Source organism: Fulmarus glacialis, unplaced genomic scaffold (genome assembly GCF_000690835.1).
Source record: "Fulmarus glacialis isolate BGI_N327 unplaced genomic scaffold, ASM69083v1 scaffold9320, whole genome shotgun sequence".
Taxonomy (NCBI): Eukaryota; Metazoa; Chordata; class Aves; order Procellariiformes; family Procellariidae; genus Fulmarus; species Fulmarus glacialis.
The window spans coordinates 2,159-17,583 of record NW_009188308.1 but is presented as its reverse complement, the minus strand read 5'-3'; the positions used below and the strand labels follow the sequence as shown (position 1 = coordinate 17,583).

The window sequence follows — 15,425 nt, the reverse complement described above, 5'->3', positions numbered from 1 at the left end:
GGTGTCGGGTGCGTGAGCTGCGCTGCTTGGGTCGGCCAAGGCCAAGCAGGGAGTTCCAGAGTGTAACTAACTGCTTGTCACGCGTGTCTTCAGCGTGGCGCCGTATGAACATGCGGTATCGCGGCTAGGTTTGTGCGGTCTCGGTGAGGTAACATATAGGTTATGGTAAGTGTGGTAAGGTCACAACTCCCATCAGGAAGCAATATCCTTTAAAGGGCATCCTCATCATGCTTATCGGGCTCAGATTACTAGTTACTAGTAATGTTACTAGTTTCACTACAGATTTGTAATTACTCTAACATAAAGCTGAGTTAAAACTTCTTTTCTCTTGGAGTTTAGTCGTTTACAACACTCCTTTCAGGCTTTGGTAAGTTTAGTTACTTTCCTGGCTGTTTGTATGGCTCTTTGCCGTACAGACAGTGCTTGCATATTTTTAATATCCAAAGGTACAAATTGTTATTAATTGTTTCTTTTTTTACAGAAAGATTGACAGCCACTTCTGAACAGAAAGTATTTCCAAATCTTCCCAGGGCAAAAGCATTTATTCACTTGTGCCAACTGGAGACTGTGTTTTAGTGGAATTTGGTGTTGATGACCTAGCATTGCCCGACAGACCTCACCTTTCAGTTTCTGACTTCTCTGCCCTGTAGATTTTCCAAGTTTAGTCACCATAAGAGAAGATTGTTTGCATATGGATATATTGCAGGATCAGGGTAGCTAAACAAGAATGTGAGAAATTAAATTAAGCCCTTAATGACAAATAGCTTTAAAAATTCTATTTTGTGTTCTTTTCATTTGGCTCATAAGCCTTGCATCACAGCTTTAAACCTTTCGTCCTCAGCAGAAGAACTAGCAAGTCAAGTCAGATTCCTTTGGATATTTATGGATCTTACTTTTGCTTGAAGTTCATGAGATTGTTTATATCAGATGTGTGCACCAAGAATTGTAGGACCGTGCCTTTTTTTTCTTTTCCAACAAAAGCCATTTTGTTTTCCTATATTCCTTGGTTCCAAAAAGTAGGGCTTAGTGAAGACAATATGTGCTCCTAAACAGGCATTCCTAATTGCATTGCAATTGGTTGTTATTGATAATCCTGTAGACAGGACAGTGACACTTCAGTATTTGGCCCATACGTTTCTGCACTTTCTTGTGATTAATTGTGAGAGGTCTTGTAGGTAGGACTAATCTCCAAGAGTGTAGAATCTAAGTGAGGTTTAGAGATGGAGTCTACGAAGTAGCAAATTTCCTATACTCTTCTTGAGAATCAGCCCTCTAGGGCTGGGGACCTGTTTTGGGAAAATTAAGTCTTTTTAGAATGTTTTCAGAATTTCTGAGTCTCCACAGGCTGCTAAGTTTCTAAATTTCTTGTTTGGATCCTTCTTTGAATTAAGAGATTCTGATGTTCAAAAACCACCTGTGTTTAATCTTTCCATCTAGAATTTCAGGTCTCCAAATGCTGTAGCTACTTGTACTTAATTTTCTACATTAATCTTCCATGTACCAGCTGATGCTGATTTCTAGGTTACTTTTCTTACAGCATGGGAAGAAGCAAAGAAGCACTTTTTTCCTGTTTTTTTTTTTTTTTTTTTAAAGGAATGTGTTTATCTGCAGTTGGTATATTAAAGCCCAAGAGAATTATTGTGCAAAAATCTGTGGTGGACATAAGATGTATATTCATCTAACCCAAGTCTGACCTCATGCAGAGGTTATGTTAGTACTTCATCCTAGACAGAGCCCTCCTGCCATCGGTCCAGACAGTGGCTGCTCCCTCCCATGCTGGGTTGATGTTGCCTCTCGGTTTGGAGTTCAGGCTGATACAGTCCCTTTTTGCCCACTGGGCTCCTGTGTACTACTGCAATAGTATTTGAGAGCAGCTAAGGGATAATCGAAGTCTGTGGCTCTGTCAATGCTTACAACCAAAGGTCTTCAAGCTCTTGTCAAGCATCTTTCTTACTACGGGCTCATACTTAGCCTTAAATATGAATCAAGAGTCTGGCAACTGACCAGACTGTCTATTGATGCATCCCTGGTTAATATTTGACACAGATTTATCTGATTTCAATTTATCAATATTTGGAAATGCTTCAGAAAAGAATAATTGAGTAGATTGTGGCAAGACACTATATTTCTGAATCTTTTATGATGACTCATTCCAACAGCAATCTTTTACATTTTTCCACTGGCAATTCCAGACTTGCTTTCAAGTACTGATCTATTGATATATGTCATGCTTGTCCCGATCCAGTGTCGGAAGAGGTTTCAATATGATTCTAAGAGCAAGATTAAGACACAAATGAGGTCAAATGCCACATATCCTAAACAACTTTTATTATCAAAAGTAAAAGCTAGTAGCGATAGGATAGATCAGAACAAAGATAGAAATCAAGCAAGCATTCAGGATAGAGTTGCAAGAATAGTCATCACCATGGGTCTGCGGCGTCCCGGGGGTCCAAGTCTTTCGGTGTTTCGGCGGTGGGCGGTAGCAGCAGGGTCAGCAGTGGGCGATGCCTTCCGGGGTCGTCTTGGCAGTCCCTTTTATTCCTGTTCAAGGGCTGTAGTTTCCATGGCAATGTCACGTTGCTACATTCCTGTGCTCAACCGAGTCTTGCACACAGCGCAGCCCCTGCAAACCGGAGGTCTCCATGGCCTTGCAGCCGCTCTTACCGTATTCAGAGCAGTCTTTGAGACAAGTGTTCTACAGTTCAGTCTTTCACACGTGTTCAGAGGATACTTTGCTTAGATAAGTAATCTTTGAGATTAATGTTCCACAGTTCAGTCTTTCACACGTATTCAGAGGATATTTTGCTTAGATAAGACAAATGTTCTAGAGTTCAGTCTCTCACACCACCCTGCGGCTCAAAGGTTGCTTCAGGACCCATGGTGGTTGTGAGAAAAGACAGTTATGTAGAAAAGGCCAGAAAAGAGCATTTCATACAATCTGCACTACTGACAGCGTAGTTTGGCGCACAGCGCAAATTTGTTTGACACTGTCAGGTGAAACAGTAGTCACAAATTGCATATTGGTTACAACACGTTGAATTAACTATATAAAACATGGAATAACACATGGTAAAAACAACATGGCAAAACTACATAACAAATAAAATAAAACTCGCTTAGCCCATGGGCTGCCTGGGAGCCAGGGGAAGGGATCAAATGCCCAACCCTTCCAGGTTTGAACGGGAACATGGGCCAGTTTTTGTATTCCTGCGGTAATTTGTTTTAAAAATTTTGCCACTGTCATCAATTTTTAAACAACAGTTGGAATCATTAAGTTTACCACAAACGCCCCCTTCTTTGGCTAGCAGGTAATCGAGAACCATACGATGTTGGAATATTGCTGTTCGCATTTGGGTGGCCTAGTCTGCTAATAGATCCAGGGCATGGGCCGTCTCGTTAGTAATCTCTAGAACGGCTTGCAACCGAATAATATGATTTAAATTATAGATAGGTTCTCGAGCACCGCTAACCCACTTGTTGGGCACTCTCGTCTTAAGGGATCCTGTCCGTGACGCCAATTTAAATGTCCTGATCCAATGTTGGGGGAGGTTTCGATATTCAGAGCAATCTTTGAGACAAGTGTTCTACAGTTCAGTCTTTCACATGTGTTCAGAGGATACTTTGCTTAGATAAGCAGTCTTTGAGACAAATGTTCTACAGTTCGGTCTCTCACAATGCTAGAAGAGAATCCACCACTGAAACAGGTAGCTGGAATTGAAGAACTCAAAGAAGAGCTAGAACTGTCTGTATTTTTTAAAGCCAGCCATTATTCAATTAAGCTCAGTAACAGACTATTCTCAAGTTAGAAGAGAATTCTTCTTCTGCATTTTGAATAACAGGAAGGATTAAACTTGGCCCAATGCCTTATCTTAGAAAGTGGCTGGAGATGTATGCATGAACCCAAACCACTTAAATACAGGCTCTCGAAGAAGAGGTGAGGTTAAGCAGATAGCTTTGACGAAAGGATTTCAAATGCATGAATGTTATTGGTAAGAAAGTGTTAAGTCAGTCTACAGGAAATACTGGCAGACGTTTGTCTCTAGGAATGAACAGAAAGTCCTTTGACACAGACTAACAATAACTGTCAAACAAAACAACAAACCTTCAATAGGTAAATAATTTTTCTTGTCCTGTGAGACTTCTAGGCAGTACTTGCCTACCAAAAATTAACACTCAGAAAGAGCAGTGGTATATCATTACAGCATATTCTGTGCCTTTGTAATCCCTGTGGGAGATACAGGTAGGGATCAGATGTTAATGCTGCAAAAGATTTTAGTCTGGATATAAATTCATACCTGAGCTGAGCATGTTGTTTGCTCATTAATTTGTACAGATACACCTACCTACTGTATATGCTGTAAACTGAGAAGCAGGGCCACGGGTCTCCATTAACTGTGCTAAAGCAATGGGTTTATATATCCCTTTTTAAAGGGATACACAGCTATGTATGTATGTTTGACTTGATTGTTGTGATCAAAAACACTGTCACTCAGATTCAGTAGTGATATGTGAAATCTGGAGAACTAGCCTTTTACAAGAGTTCTGGGATGTAAAGCATCTCTGATGTTCAGAAATCTGGAACTAGCCCTAACAGACCTCAGGAAAAAAAACTCTTAATTAATGCTTAACTCCAGACACTGGAGTTTTTCACCCAGCTTTCCCCACTTATCAAGTTATCTTTCATCTATTTTCAGATGCTGAGTAGATGCTAAGTAGGTTATTCAGTTTGTAAACAAAGATACATTGAGATGTTTTCCTTGTGTTATAAGTACTTGAGCCATTTTTTTATACTAGGTAATGAATGCTCCTGTTTTTCCTGATACTAGGTTACTTCATCTTCTATATCCAGACTGATTGTTATATATAATATTTACGTTTTTCCTTGCTGTCTTTACTAAAAAAATATTTTCATATTTTTTAAATATTTCATGTGAATTTCTGTGTTTAAACAGTGTTAAACTAGAAACTTTCAAAATAAAGTAAAACTGTAAGTACTCACGGCTAGTTTTTGAATTCCGTTGTATGTTTAAGGATTACTCATGTAAGTGGCTGTGTGTGACTTGAGTATGTCCAACTGCTAAGAAAGGGGTTGTTTACATAAGTAAAGATTTACAGAATATGTCCCAAAACTAGCTGTAGGTGCTGTGGAAGATTATCTAATGCTAACCTTTACTGCAGCTCTAAATCATTTCAGGTAATTAGATTAGCTTTTCAAAATCTGAGAACTTTTCAGTACTTCATGGCTTTCTGGCCAAGGAAAGTATGTTTGGCGCTTAGCCACGTTATGTGTCTAAAAGATGTACCCTTGCCGACGTCATGGAAGGTGTCAGAAGTATTCCAACCCTATATTTACTCCTCAGTGGACTCGCCAGTAGGTAAATTATGTCTTCTGTAAGGATCTTAAGTGTGTCACAAGCTGCGAACACCATTCCCTTTCTCCCGAGGACCAGAACTTAAATCCTTGTTGTTTCCAACTTGGTAAATGTAAATATTCATGAAAACGAGAAACTAACTGTACTGACAAGGTAGGATTTTTGAGGGTATTGAATGAACATATCATTTTTATTCTCACCTTGGTTTTGGCAGGCAGCTCTTCAAAGAGTTGTTTAAAATATTTATGTAATTGTTAATTAGGTTCATTAAGTTGTGGTACAACAGACTTTAGAAGAAAAGGGAGAAATGACAAAGCTACAGATGTTTGCATAGTTGTTTTGAGGGTGTGTTTCTATTTTGCTGCTGTTTAAGTGTCTGTATTGGAAAGACCAAGAAACAGAACATGAGATGTTGACAGTGCTGTCTGGTTGGCACAAAGCGGTTGGATTGCTCAAACAGTGCCCTTTGTAGAGAGTCAAGCACTAACAGAGTGAGATAATCAGCGTACCTCATCAGGCCTATCTTTGCAATCATAGTGAATTTCAGTTCCACAAATTAACTTACTTTCTTTACTCTCCCCCCTCCCCAACCTTGTTTGTTTGTTTTTAAGTTAGCCTAGACTAGAACTGATTTAATGCGGTCAAAAGGCTTCTAGTAAAATTCTCGTAATGGTTAAATATTTCTTTCTACGGTGTATGGTTTAGGATGAGGCTTTTATCAACTTTCTCATTGCCAAATCAAATGGGATTCTAGCGTGGCAGATGAACTTTTTCATTTTTGTACCTATAAATACGTATTTATAGGTGCTATTTCCATGAAGGATATAGATAACTTCTGATCAGTATATCATCTATTTATAAGTGAATTCTGCTGAAAAACAGTAATGCCTTATAAGTAGTTACCTCATGAAAATTCATTTGAGAGACCTTCGAAATAATTCAAGATCTTCATCTGAGCAGAAAAGCCTTAAGCTGAAGAAAAAGTATATGTATTATGTAAAAGGATACAAGAAACTTGAAAGTAGAGGGAAGGGTAAAAAATAAGACTAATTACCTAACATAAGCATGCTATGAGGTACAGGATGGCGAGTCTCAGGTTTCCTTCTAAGAGTCTGTAAGTAAGCATCAGCATAGCTGATGCTGTGATGTTCCAAGAGATTAATTCAGTATCCACTGAGGTTCCTTCTGACCATTCTATGAAAATGGTGAAGAAAATGATACTTGCATAGATACAAGAAATTTGTAATTTATTTAAGGTTATGTTTTATTAGTTCTTTTAACTCTAACGTTTCTGTTGTTAAATATGAAGTAATTGAAAAATGAATAAAAATTAATTTCTGTTAATAAAATTAACAGAAATAAAAGACTGTTGATTGATGCTTTCATTGTAGTGAACACATTTAATTTGTGAAACTTCTGAGGATCAGATTGAGTTTTGCTGTTTGATGAAATACAGTAACAATTTGAAAGGCTAGCCTGTGCATCCTACCCTTAAGATTTAAAGGTATATTTCAGTTTGTTGTGAAACGAGGTACTGAAAAATTCTGAATCTTTTAGCTGCTTTGAAGGTCTTGAGTTAGAAGGCTAAACTGTAGCTATTTATAAACCTAACTTACTTGCCATAGCTATCCATCTACCCTCCAAACTCAGTGCTAGAGAACTTAGCATGGGTGATACAGCAGAGGCAGAATTTAGTTGATGAGCTGAGAGGAAGCTTTTTAGAAGATAGTCTTGCGTAACTTCCTACTTACCTATGCAAAATGGCTTAAATAAATTTTAATTGCAGGGCATTTTCTCCACCACCACTTAATTAATATAAAAGCAGAAACAGTAATTAGACTTGGAAATTCGAACTACTGTATCACCAACTTAATTTTTCATGATCCATCTCTAAGATGACCTTTCACAGTATGACCTGTAATTCCTCTACATGGATGTTATCTCAGAAAGGAATGCCTTTAATTGACTCTTCCTTAGAATTAGGCCATCGCCTTTCAACACAGAGCCCTCCCTGTGCCTTAGACATACTAGTTTTTGATGCTGCCTTTCAGCCTTAGGATCCAGGGTGATCATGTCCCCGATAATGGACAGGATCTCTATTTTAGCAAAACAGGTTCTCATTATTTCCACTCCGGGGGAGGGAAATTGTCTAATGGGTAATGGACCCACTACGTTGTTATATTCTGCCATTTCAGAGGGGTAGGAGGGACTTTGAAAATGTGCTTTAGATATGCTGGTGATCAAATCTGTTTCAAATAGTAAACTGAAATTATTAATGACTGAGTGTACAAAATGGGCCCATACTTTACTGGGGTGGGGTGTGGGGTGGGATGGTGAAGGGGGAACGTTCCTCTAGGATTTTGCATATCTAAGTTCAACAAACGCTGAATGAATCTAATGCAGTATCAAATGGAATAATCTTAAATGTAACCTGAGAAAACTGTTTTTTAGATGTATTTTACCTAGAAACTACCGCCTTTTTATCCATATTTCAATTTTCTTTTCTGACACAAAATGACAACTGCAGTCCATTAACAAGTTGACAGGATTCTAAATTCATCATAACTTACTCCCTTATTTGATCCAGTATAGGTATAGCAACCTTCTACTACTAGGAGGGATTTGATTAAAATACATAATGAACTGATAGCTACTTTAATGAATTAAACCTCTGATGTGACCACATGCTGAAAACACATTTTTAACTGTGCTCTTCATGTAATACCTGATGGCTATCTGTCATCCACATTTATTTTTTCCAGTTACTGAAGAATTACCAGAACTGGAGAATTGAATGCCCAGAAATAAGTGCAAATTTACAACCATCTTCTGTTCTTGGTCTTTTGCATGCTGGGTATCATGGAGTCCTGAGATCAAGGGACCCACATGGAAGCAAAGTGCTAATATACAGAATTGGTGAGTGACAAAATTGCTTGGACCTGTTTCACACCTGGCTCTGGCACTGATGGGTTTTTTTTGTTGTGTTGTGTTTTTGTTGTTGTTGGTTTTTTTTTTTTTTGATTATCACAATTTGAGCAGCAAAATAAAAGTATTTTTTGGTACAACACCAGGGGTTGATAAAATTAGATGATATCAGAATGTCTTAACTAGAAAGGTAACATATTTATGTTCCCTGTTAGAAATACCTTTATATTAATGTAAATGTGAGTTTAAGCTGTAAAGCTGTATTAAGCTGTATTAAGCTGTAAGAGTTATACCATTTGACTTATATATGGTATGGCTAAAGCTGTACAATCCTTTATGAAGAACTTATTTTCTTTTTAGTAGAATTCTTGTCTGCATCAAAGAAAGTCTTAAGGTTAAAACCCTAAAACTTGCAAGAATATGTGGTTATTTGGGTCTGAGTGTCCCAACAATTATTTGTTTCCATGCAAGTTTTCAAAGCCATGTGCCAAGACTGTGGTATTGGTGCACATGCAGCACAGAGGGGAGAGAAAGAACAGGAAAAAAAGGTGTACACCTAGCCATGTACCAGCATTCAGTTTAGATGTGGATGAGAACTTCACTGGGTTTTCACTGTTTAGATGTAGCCGAAGAGCCCTATCTAACAACACTCTGAAGATCCTTTGCACTCTCAAAAGTCTTTTAAAAAAAGATGTAGTTAAATGATCACGTGTTACCATATTTCTTTGTGCTTGTTTTGGACAGAGAAATTACTTTTCCCAACTTTTAAAGAATTGTTTTAATATCAGCTGGTCTAGTAGAAAATAATGCATCTCTCTGCAAAGTTGTGTTCTCTGAAGCTTTCATCTAGGGTTAAGGCTCATCCCATGTAGTTCTTTGCTCAGGCCTCAGAAAAACTAGTGGCATTCACTGAATCTTGACAGAAATACTGCACTGAAGAAAAATTATATGAATTGATTGCATTGATGATCTGTAGTTTTTGCTAACATGACTGTTACTGAATTAGCTGTTCCTGTCAAAATGTTGTACTGGAGGCTATGGCCATATGTGGAACATACTACATTAGGTGGCGTCTACAACCATCTACCATTAGATAGTTGTGGTACCATCTACAGAAAGAGTTCAAAAGATGAGTGACAGAGCAGGCACACAAAATAACTTCTGTACTGGCAAATCTGTTTATTTCAGGACCTTTGATATTGCATTTTACTTCTTGTTCCCGAGAAGCACATTAGAAGCAGTAATAAGCAAAAGTACATGTGTATGTGGTATCCTCGTGGTAATGCAGTGCAATCTATTTACTCCTCAGCACAATGGGATCCCAAGTTATTTACAGCATACGATGTGTTTCGAGTAAGCCTTATCACGTCTGAACTCATTGTAAAGGAGATTGAGACTCAGCGGAATGGAGTCAAGGCTATCTTTGATCTTCAGGGGTGGCGATTTGCTCATGCATTTCAAATCAGTCCAGCAGTGGCCAAGAAAATTGCTGCTGTACTCACAGTAAGTATGACACACTGCTTTACGCTTCTTCATTGCTATAACTCCCAATTTTTCATCTGTTCTAAGCTATGGTAAATTTTCCTTCCTTAGACCTTTTTAGAGTCTATGCAGCTTGAAAGAACAAAATCTTAAATCCATTAAAAATCAGATAGCTCAGGCATGGGTTGTGCTTGATTTGACTTAAAGCATGTTCTTGTATAGCAGTAAACGTCCTTTAACCTCTGATGTTTTATAAGAACTCCACCGACCTATTACAACACAAGAATTTCATGAATGTAAGAGCAGATGAAGCACAGCTTTGTAAGGATCTGTGTTCGTTATCCCATTTCATCTCCTCACTTCCATTCTTTTGTGCATTAACTCGACATTCAAAGCTTTTTTTCCCTGAAACTCAGAGAAGATGAGAAATAGCGTGTGCTAAGAGTAGTTAAGAGCAAGACAGTACTAACTTGTTACCGGTATGGATGATGCTACATAACCATCCAGCTGCTATCAACAGAATGTATAATACTTATGTTCTGCTTGCTTTTTGCCTCCCAACATGAGCATTATTTTGTGCAACTCACTGCTACCTCACCTCCTATTTTTCACAAAACTTCTAGGGACTTGTTCCTTTCTGTCAAATTTGGTTTGCCAATGGATTTGAGAGAAAAAAAAAAGGAACAAAAGAAAAAAAGAAGAGGACAGAGAATTGACAGGCAAGCTGCAGTGTAGTCCTATAATCCCATTTTTCTTTAGAAGTTAGGCTGAAAATCAGTAATAATAAAACTGTTAGCCTATGATGTGGAAATGAGCAAGGGAGATAATCTCTTGCTCTGATTTGGTAAGGTTCATATCTGAGGTTCAGTCAAAGCTTAGTCATTGAACTAATATCATCAGAACTTCAGCTGTTCTTCCTTTTTGGTATCTACTTTAAAACTTCAGTGAAACCAGCAGGTATTCCCAACTTTTCACATCTAGAATAAGAACTCTTGATGTTCATATGATCCTAGGCCAGATCTCATGAGAACAGGACATGTGAGAGTGTTTCAGTTGATTTCTGAGGTAGTAAACAAGTTTCTAGTAATTTTTTAACCTTGAAATAGAACAGAAAAGAGGTAGAATAGGATTTGCAATTACATCTAAAGGTTTCAGTCCATTATCTCGAACTAGGAAATTCTTTCAATGTGATGTTTCCATCTTGACCTATTTCAGATTTGTTGCATGTTTTTCAAGCTTCTAAATGTTTATTATAACTATTAAAAAAAAGGTAGAAACAATCTGTGTGTTTCCAGAGTTCTTTAAGAAGAGAAACAAGTTTAACTAATTTTTTTTTCAGATTCCTTTCATCACTTTAACTGAGTTCATATATTTCACCCAGAGATTGTCTTAGTGTTGTTCAGTATGGTTATAAGTAGAAATTAAGGAACCTTAGTTTCAACCCTATGTTTTTCTTAAGAAATGTGTTTTGCAAATTACTATCCTGTATGAAGAAACAGAAGTTAATAGAAAGGAAATATGTACTAAGGAATGGAAAGCATAGTAACGTTAGTAAGTGACATCATCTTGAAAAATCTGTTACCCCAGGCAAAACCAAATTGTTTTGTGAAAAACATGATAGTAGACTTTAAGTATATGATAACACATATTAACATGCAGTAAACCTATAATCTGATAGTTTTAAGGTCATTATCATACATTAAAATCTAAAAGGAGTTGCACTTAAAAAATGTGTGGGGTTTGGGGTTTTTTTTATCCATAGAAGAGTGCATGAAATAATGTGAGAAGAGCTACTGTACTAGTGGGGAGAACTGTTTGTGAGAAGTACCATTTTTATGAGCAGAAAACCTCTGGTTGCAGAGGTAGTATCAGTTGGGATATGAATGGAAGCTATACTTTCCCCATTGCATAATGCTGTCTTTGAGCACTGCCATATTTTCTTTTAACTTGCAAAGGTCTGGGACTTCTAAATGAATCTTGAATGCAAGTAGAAGTATTTCATATTATAAAGGCTGTACAGCAGATATAATTTTTATTTTCATTACCGCAGTGACCTTGTTGTGAAGCTGAACTTCTGGCTTGGGCAAATTCCCAGTAATTTCAAGGCCCTAAATTATATTTATAAGGTCTCTAAATTATATTTAAAATTTATTTAACTTAAAGTTAGTAGCTTCAATGGCTTATATATATTTATATTTATATATTATCCTTCAGGCTGTGAATTGCTAGTGAAAGCACATGAGTAGATAGCTTTTTGGTAAATTAGCAGCAGAATCTCTGCTGTGAAGAATTGTACCTCTGAGGAAAGGCTGAGCACAGGTGTACATTACTTATGTGTAATTTGGTGAGGGTTTTCTTGTTTGTTTGTTTTTAATAGCCTCTCCTCATAGTGGTTTTTTTGGGTTTTTTTTTTAGGTTTTTTCCTTCTAATGGGAGGACCAAGATGTGATTTTTTTTAAGCATTGTTGGGCAGTGTAAACTAAGAACACTCCAAAGTGCAGGTATTAGCAAGGTCAGGAGGAATACTCTAACCTATGGACTAGATAGTTTTTACAGATTTGTCCTTAACAATAGAACCTTTTCAATAATATTTTCTTTTTCTTATGCTGTTTTTCATATATGTTGACAGGATTCCTTTCCACTAAAAGTTCGAGGTGTCCACTTGATTAATGAGCCTTTATTCTTCCACCCAGTCTTCGCTCTAATTAAGCCTTTTCTCACTGAAAAAATAAAAGAACGGGTGAGTGCACACAAATATTTCTTTCTGCCACAAAACCCCTATATGACAATCTGCAGCACTTCCCTTAGGATCTGATACTCCTGAGCTCTGAAGAGCGTAAATCATTTTTGTGTGTTAGTGCCATACAGGCCTCCGAAATCTAATTGTAAAGCATTTGCAGTTATCAATAATGTGAGAGTTGCAAGTGGTTGCTGTTATCACCACTCTAAAGATAAAAAACACTGTGACACAGAGAGGTTAAATGATTTGCTTGAGGTCACACAGCAATTCTTCTACAGGACTAGGAAGAAACAGGTCCCAGATGTCCCAACACTCTGCCTATAAATGACAGTGAGAAATTGTCACTGAACAGTGATGTTATGTTCCAAGTTGTGCAGAATTAGTAGAAGACAACTTTTTAGTTCTGAAAGACCTGCAGAGAAATTTATGTGTCAAAAATAGGTCAGACTTAAGTTCAAAATTTCTTTCCAGATAGATTCTTAGTTGTTTTAAATTGTTTTGCAGTTTTAAATCTCAAAACCCTGTTTGTATTTGGATGCAAAAGCATGCCAAGAATTCTGGGAGAATTCTGGTTTTTATAGCATAGGCAGAATATTGGAGGTTTCAGCTGGCAGAAAAGGAAATACTGTGAAGTGTTAACAGCAGGACTAAGGTACAAAATAAGCAGCACTGCCTATCGTTATTCCCACTCTGAAGCCTCCTTGTCTCAGCACATGAATCTTGTGCATCTGCAGTAGCCACTGCACTCCAGGACAGTAGATCCAGATTTTTCTGGTCACTGTTAGCTGTTATTTGCCAGTCCCCTTTTCCTAGCATGTGTGTTTTGTTACGGGAGAGAGGCAGGATTGTTTCTGCCAGCCTTGTGCAGTCAGTCTCTCACTCTGAAAAGATGATAAAAAAGTGAGTATATTCCAGCAGTCTGATGCCATAGCCCTTCTTCTCTCACATTAATACCTGTGAAACAAGCCCCTGTCAGCTGACCCAGCTCAGAATATCTTAGGCTAGAACTCAAAAAGCAGAAAAGAGGGCAGATGGACAGTAAAGGCCTAGAAGAAAACAAACCAGATATCCCAGTTCATGGAATGGAACAGATGCAGATCAGCTTGTCTCCTGGCTTAGAGTTTCAGATATGATGTGAAAAAAACCCCTTAAAGGCCAGATCCCCATACCTTTGTAGGAATAATTACTGTTCACTCATTATCTTACTTCTTGATGAGGAAGTGTTAGATAAAAAGCAGCCAACTACCTTTTGAGTGCATATTCTTGTAGCCTTTGTGTAATAATAATTGCAGAAAATTCTTGTCAAGTGTTAATAAGAGGCTTATAAAAGTTTCTGACCGCAAGTAATGAGCAAGGCTTCAAAATAGCTACAACAAACCAAGAAGAGAAGAACCAAAACTACAGTATTAGAAGGGTTAAAGTGGAGGAGTAGTCCAGGATCTAATTTCAGTTTGAACTGAAACATAAGGATTGAGATACAGATTCTTCTGAATATCCTCCTTGGCACCTGTCTGAACCTACATACATACTACGTAATGTTTTTAGATTCATATGGCAGGACCAGATGGTAATGGCCAGGAGCCAAACACTGTTCCTTTCTTGGAAATGACTGAAAAGCGAGTACGTGATATCTATCATGACCTGACCAAACCCCAGTCTTCCCACGGTTTATCTCGCTTTAGCTGTACGGATATAGTGTGTACCCTTATCAGTGTTGCTAAACCAGTCTGGAAGAAGTGTGTAGTCAGTTTTGGCTCCTGTGCTTGCAGCTGCATAAAATGCAGTTCTCTGGTTGGTTGTAGTCCATGCTTCATCAAGCTGCAGATAATGAGCAGGACAGAGTTTGAGCACCCATGGGAAACTCGCTCACATTCTTCTTCATTTAAGGAGCTCATTATGAACAAGTTCAGTCGAACCAAGCTGGTGGCTTCAGCTCTTGAGCTGAGTTTCTTTGCTGCCTGTTTTCACTCAGTAGTCTAGCATTCATACCCAAGTAAAAGCTTTTCATATTTTGTTTTAGGTGTATATGCATGGAAATAACTACTTGCAGAGTCTGACCGAACACTTTCCGGTCAGCATTCTCCCACAGGAATATGGCGGGAAGGAAGTCTCCATTGAAGAGCTGGCCAAGGAATGGACTGACTTTATAATGGCATCTGCAGATTATCTTCGGAGCATTTCTCTGGTTACCCAGGACTAACCTTACTACAGTATTATATCAATTCTTGAACACTGGAAATGGAAATAAGTTTAATACAAAGTCTTTCATGTAAACTCAAAATTACTGTAAATGAAACCAGTATGTCTTTGAAGGTTACTGAGTATTATATTGACTACACTTTTATACTAACTGGAGTCTATCAGTATGTATGTCTGAAGAGATTAATGAATTCTACATGTTTGCGATACTGTTTGTAATTGATTAACTTCTATGCCAAAAAGCTGAATAATGCATTGGATATCAGAGATCAATACTGCTCCTGTTAAGTCTTTGGAGACAACTTACCCGTAATATTGCAGTCCAGAACCTTATGCTTAGCTCTTGCATCTTGGCTTGTCAAGATGAGAGGATACAAAAAAGAACAGAACGCGAATGGGGTAGACTAGTTTGTTGCGGAAGTATGACTACAGGGCTAATTTACAAGGAGTAAAAAGAGGCTGCTTTTTTGATTGATTCTCAGGGAAAATGGCTGTTTTGTTAGTTTGTATCAAATTGAAATTGGTCAGCAATAGTGAGACATTTGTGTTAATCTTTGTGCTGCCTATGCAGCTTCCCTTTTTGTGCTAAATAACACAGTAATTGTCCAATTTTGTAGAGGAAGATAAGGAAAACACCACGTACCTATTCTTCAAAGGACAGTATGAAGCAGGAGGAGGAACTGGTAAGAGAGTCAGAACAACCTTGA

At 37.8% G+C, this 15,425-nt stretch overlaps 1 protein-coding gene across 1 annotated transcript; it reads left to right on the top strand.

The window, feature by feature from the left end:
* The first annotated feature begins 2,425 nt into the window (after positions 1-2,425).
* Positions 2,426-14,719, top strand: TTPA (tocopherol (alpha) transfer protein). The gene is made up of 5 exons (XM_009578141.1): positions 2,426-2,665; positions 8,135-8,288; positions 9,607-9,800; positions 12,409-12,519; positions 14,540-14,719. The coding sequence occupies exons 1-5, from the start codon at positions 2,426-2,428 to the stop codon at positions 14,717-14,719; spliced, it is 879 nt and encodes a 292-aa protein (XP_009576436.1).
* Positions 14,720-15,425: the final 706 nt, after the last annotated feature.

What these genes read in the sequence shown, in the direction of transcription:
- TTPA (XM_009578141.1), top strand. Translation starts at nt 2,426, where the DNA reads ATGGGTCTGCGGCGTCCCGGGGGTCCAAGTCTTTCGGTGTTTCGGCGG. An exon ending in AGTGCTAATATACAGAATTG is followed by an intron (nt 8,289 to 9,606) that starts GTGAGTGACAAA and finishes TTTACTCCTCAG; the next exon opens with CACAATGGGATCCCAAGTTA. An exon ending in AAATTGCTGCTGTACTCACA is followed by an intron (nt 9,801 to 12,408) that starts GTAAGTATGACA and finishes ATATGTTGACAG; the next exon opens with GATTCCTTTCCACTAAAAGT.